This window comes from Geospiza fortis, unplaced genomic scaffold (assembly GCF_000277835.1).
Source record: "Geospiza fortis unplaced genomic scaffold, GeoFor_1.0 scaffold26, whole genome shotgun sequence".
Taxonomy (NCBI): domain Eukaryota; kingdom Metazoa; phylum Chordata; class Aves; order Passeriformes; family Thraupidae; genus Geospiza; species Geospiza fortis.
Genome location: NW_005054425.1, coordinates 1830621 through 1835823, shown reverse-complemented (window position 1 = coordinate 1835823; position 5203 = coordinate 1830621). Strand labels below are relative to the sequence as shown.

At 53.9% G+C, this 5203-nt stretch overlaps 1 protein-coding gene across 1 annotated transcript in view; it reads right to left on the bottom strand.

The window, feature by feature from the left end:
* Positions 1-3997, bottom strand: part of LOC102038969 (glutathione S-transferase Mu 1-like) — a 7202-nt gene extending 3205 nt beyond the window's left edge. The window contains exons 1-3 of the mRNA XM_031061738.1: positions 3842-3997; positions 3181-3276; positions 3002-3112 (exon numbers count right to left, since the gene is read on the bottom strand). Coding sequence (XP_030917598.1) covers positions 3002-3112; positions 3181-3276; positions 3842-3982 — 348 coding nt within the window. The 5' untranslated portion in view covers positions 3983-3997. The remainder of the gene's footprint in view (positions 1-3001; positions 3113-3180; positions 3277-3841) is intronic.
* Positions 3998-5203: the final 1206 nt, after the last annotated feature.

Below are 5203 nucleotides of genomic sequence, written 5' to 3'. Positions count from 1 at the left end.
TAACGGGACCGGCTCCACGGGGGTCTCCCTTATCCCGGGGGTCCCCACTTATCCCGGCACTTCCCCTTATCCCAGGGTTCCCCCTTATGCCGGGGGTCCCCCCTATCGGATCCCCCTTATCCCGGGATTACCCTTTATCCCGGGGGTCCCCCTTATCTCGTGACTTCCCCTTATCCCGGGGGTTCCCTCTTATCAGGGGGTCCCCCTTATCGCCCCTTATCCCGGGTGTCCCCCTTATCCCGAGGGTTCCCCCTTATCTCGGGGGTCCCCCTTATTGGATCCCTCTTATCCCGGGGGTCCCCCGTATCCCGGGGCTCTGCGTCCCCCCAAGCTCCGCGGGGTCCCCTTTAGCAGAGGGCTCTGTGCCTCCCCCCGCTCCCCACGGAGCCCTATTATCCCGGGGGATCCCCCTTATCCCGAGACTTCCCCTTATCCTGGGGGTCCCCCTTTATCCCGGGGCTCTGCGTCCCCCCAAGCTCCCCGGGATCCCCCTTACCAGAGGGTTCTGTGGCTCCCCCCGCCCGCACGGAACCCCCCCATCCCGGGGGCTCCAAACCCCATGGGGATCCCCGAATCCCGGGAGTTCTGCGACCCTCCCACCCCAGTGGGAACTCCCTTGTCTGGAGGGTTCTATGACCACCGAGAACTCCAGGGGATCCCCCTTATTCTGGGGGGTCTGAGGCCACCCCAAGTTCTATGGGGGTCCCCCATAACAGGGGGTTCTGTGACCCTCCCCATCCCCGTGGCTTTGTGGCCCCCTAAATTCCATGGGGTCCTCTTTATCCGAGGGGTTCTGGGGCACCCCCCATCCATCCCCACAGGACCCCTTTATTCTGGGGGCACTGCCACCCCGCAAACTCCATGGGTTCCCCTTGTTCTGGGGCTCTGCAGCCCCTTAAACTCCTTTCAATTCCTCTGCAGCCCCTTTAAATTCCTTTTGTGTGCCCCCTTTTCCTTGGGGAAATTTGCAACTCCCCCAAACTGGGATATTCTGGGGCTCTGCAGCCTCTTAAACTCCTTTCAATTCCTCTGCAGCCCCTTTAAATCCCTTCTGGGTTCCCCCTTTTCCTGGGAGAAATTTTCAACCCTGAAACTCCATGGGAACCCCCTTGTTCTGGGGCCCTACAGCCCCTTAAATTCCTTTCATTTCCTTTCAATTCCTTTCAATTCCTCTGCAGCCCCTTTAAATCCCTTTGGGGTTCCCCCTTTTCCTTGGGGAAATTTGCAACCCCCCAAACTCCACGGGAACCTCTGTGACCCCAAGTTCATCGGGGTCCCCCCTTTCAATCCCCTCAGCTGCAGGGGGGGTCTCACTATCCTGGGGGGGATGGGGACCCCACCTTGCTCCCCACAGCCTCCACGGGGCTCCCCCTTATCCCGGGAGTGGCTCCCCCCACCCCAGCCCCAGGAGGGTCCCACACCCCCCAGGGTTACCCCACAAATGAGGGGTTCCCCCAGCTCCCCCCGCAGCCCCTCGGCAGCTCAGGACACCCCACACAGCACAGACAAGGGGGAGCCCCCCGAGGTTTATTGGGGAGCTCTGGGGGTGATTTGGGGGCGCAGGGGGGCTCAGCCCCTCACTCCTTGGTGTTGCACCACTTGGCCGTGCGCCAGAAAATCGGGGTCTTCATGAAGCGCCCCGAGCGCATGTAGGCAGAGACCTTGTCCAGGGCCTGGGGGACACGGACACGTGGGGACAGGGACACAGGGACAGGGCTGGGGACTGGGAGGGGGACAGGGACACAGGGACGGGGGGGGACACTGGGGTGTTTGGGACAGGGACACCAGGGATCAGGGGTGGGGACACACCACGGGGACAGGGGTGGGGACACCAGGGTGGCTGGGATGGGGACACCGGGGTGTTGGGGACAGGGATGGGGACACTGGAGTGGCTGGGATGGGGCCAGGGACATGTGGGGACAGGAGAGACACCACGGGGGCAGGGGTGGGGACACTGGGGTGTTGGGGACAGGGATGGGGCCATTGGGATGTTTGGGATGGGGACAGGGACAGCAGGGTGCTTGGGACAGGGTTGGGGACACAGGGGTGTCTGGGATGGGGCCAATGGGATGTCTGGGATAGGTACAGGGACACTGGGGTGTTTGGGACAGGGATGGGAACACCACGGCATCAGGGATGGGGACACTGGGGTGTTTGGGATGGGGACAGGGACACTGGGATGGCTGGGAGGATGGGGACAGGGACACCAGGGTGTTTGGGACAGGGGTTGGGACACCACAGGGTCAAGGGTGGGGACACTGGGGGGCTGGGATGACAGGGACACTGGGGTGTTTGGGGTGCCTGGGATGGGGACACTGGGGTGTTGGGGACAGGGATGGGGCCATTGGGACGTTTGGGATGGGGATAGGGACAGCAGGGTGCTTGGGACAGGGGTGGGGACACTGGGGTGCCTGGGATGGGGACAGGGACACTGGGGTGTTTGGGACAGGAATGTCTGAGATGGGGACAGGGATACTGGGGTGTTTGGGACAGGAGTTGGGCCACCCCACCTGGGGTCAGGGATGGGGACACTGGGGTGTCTGGGAGGTGCACAGGGACATCAGGGTGTTTGGGACAGGGATGGGAACACTGGGGGATCTGAGATAGGGCCACTGGGATGTCTGAGATGGGGACAGGGACACCAGGGTGCTCGGAACAGGGATGGGAACACCAGGGGGTCAGGGACAGGGACAGAAATGGACCCTTGAGTGTCAGGAATTGGGACAGGGACATGGGAGTGTCAGGAATGAGATGGGGACATTGGGATGTCAGTGCTGGGGACAGCAGGGGTCAGGGCTGGGGTCACGGGGTGACAGGAATGGGATGGAGACAAACACCGGGGATTTAAGGACGGGGCTTGGGATGGGACAAGGACACAGCACTGAGGTGTCAGGGGTGGTGACAATGACTGTCAGGGACGGTGAGGGCACAGCGGGGTGGGGGATGGTGACACCGAGTGTCAGGGACGGGGGTGGCCCCGGGCTGGCCCGGCCCCGCTCACCTCGAAGCGCTGCAGGAACTGCGCCAGGTTTCCCTGCAGCTCGGGGCACTCGGGCACGAACATGCGCTGCTGGTCCAGCACGTCGTAGGCCAGGAAGTCCACGAAGGTGAGCTGGGAGAGGAGCAGGGGGGGTCAGACCCCACAGGGGCTCCCCAAAACCCCCAGCATCCCCCACCTACCTTCTGCCCTGCAAACCAGGGCCGGGAGCCCAGGAACCGCGACAGCTCCTGCAGCTTCTTGGGCAGCTGCTCCAGGAACGCCGGCTTCAGCTTCTCCTGCAGGGCAGGGGGGCACATCTGGGGGGGCTGCTCCTCCCAGCCCCCCCAGAACCCAGGGGCATCACCCCCAGTGCAGCCAGGCCAGGGATGTGCCCCAGTGCCAGGGGTGGCTCAGCCCCCGTGTCCCATGAGGGGATGGCACAGATATATTTCATGGAAAATCCCTTTGCCAGGATTTTTTCTCCTGAGAAGCTGAGAGGCCTCCGAAAGGAAATGTAAACAATGGTTATCTGCTGCTGTGGGATGTGGCACTTGCATCTGTGATTGGCTCCATGTGAATTGTTTTTACTTGATGACCAACCACAGGTCCAGCTGTCTCAGACTCTCTGGTCAGTCACAAGATTTTATTATCATTATTTTCGTGCCTTCTGATGAAATCCTTTCTCTTTCTTTAGTGTAGTTTTAGTATGGCATTTTCTTTTAATATAATACATATCATAAAATAATAAATCAGCCTTCTGAAACACGGAGTCAAGATTCTCATCTCTTCCCTCACCCTGGGGACCCTCAAACACCACCACGGGGTGGATCCATCCCCCCGTGACCCCCCTGGGGCGCTCACAAAGTCAGGGCTGTAGCAGAGCCGGGCGAAATTCATCCTCAAGTCCATGAGCTGGTTTTCCAGCACGTCCACACGCTGCTTCTCCTCCTCTGTCTCACCACCTGCAGGGTGGGGAGGTGTCAGCCCATGTGAAAAATGCATATTTTGTGATTGGCTTTTCACAACTATTAAAATGAATGTTGTGTGTGTTTTGTTAGAAAGTTGTGCTGTATTAAATTTTTTAAGTAGAGTGTAAAATATAGTTTAGGTTATAACACAATGTTAAAGTAGAAACCATGCATGTGAGATATTTTTTTAAGAAAGGATTGAGGTACTTATGGAGGGGTTTGACAGTTGGCCTGCAAGCAAAGCTGAGTTAAGAGAAGTAACAATTGATGATTTTAAAGTGTATCCATAGCAGGGAAGAAGACAAGGCCGTCAGCATGGAAACAGATTAGAAAAGATACATGAAAATTTTTGTAAGCTAGACTACGTGCCTAAGTAGATGTGTATACATGCCTTATAAATTTCTGTAAAACTTTTGCCAATTATATTGACGATAATTGCTTTGCACCAATGAATATAACAAGTTACTGTGATGTAGTTAATGACTTGAGATCACACTTTGTTAAGAGAACACTCAGAATAAAAAACTTTTTTCTTCTTGGACCCTGATCACACGTGTGTGTGTCACGTCCAGCCTAACGGTGACAGTACTGGCACTGAGACAGCAGGCACAGGACACCTGAATCTTTCAGAGAAAGGGAATTTATTGCTCCCTTATCACAAGAAACAAACTTCTTCCTGCCTCCCCAGGCCTGAAGCACTGTCAGGATTAAGAGGAAGAAGTTGATGATGACCAGGCAGAATCTTTTGTTTGAATGGAATTTATGCATCATGGATGAGGTGTATGAACATGCAACAGGCTGTTGTTTTTAAGGGTTAATCCTCTGCTAACGTGGCTCCTTTTTCGGGCTTATGTTGCCCAGAAAGAGGTACCTGGACTGTCTGTAACTCTTTGTCTTTATTGTCTCATATTGTCCTAAATCCTAATTGTCTAAATTATTATTACTCTAATTATATTGCTATTTTTATAATAGCAGTGATATGTAATATAATATAATATAATATAATATAATATAATGTAATGTAATGTAATGTAATGTAATGTAATGTAATGTAATGTAATGTAATGTAATGTAATGTAATATAATATAATGTAATATAATGTAATATAATGTAATATAATGTAATATATTTAAATTATACAATATATTTAAATTATATAATATTATATAATATTACATATTATATTACATTATATTACATTACATTATTTTATTATATTATATTATTTACTATTATATACTATTCTATATATTA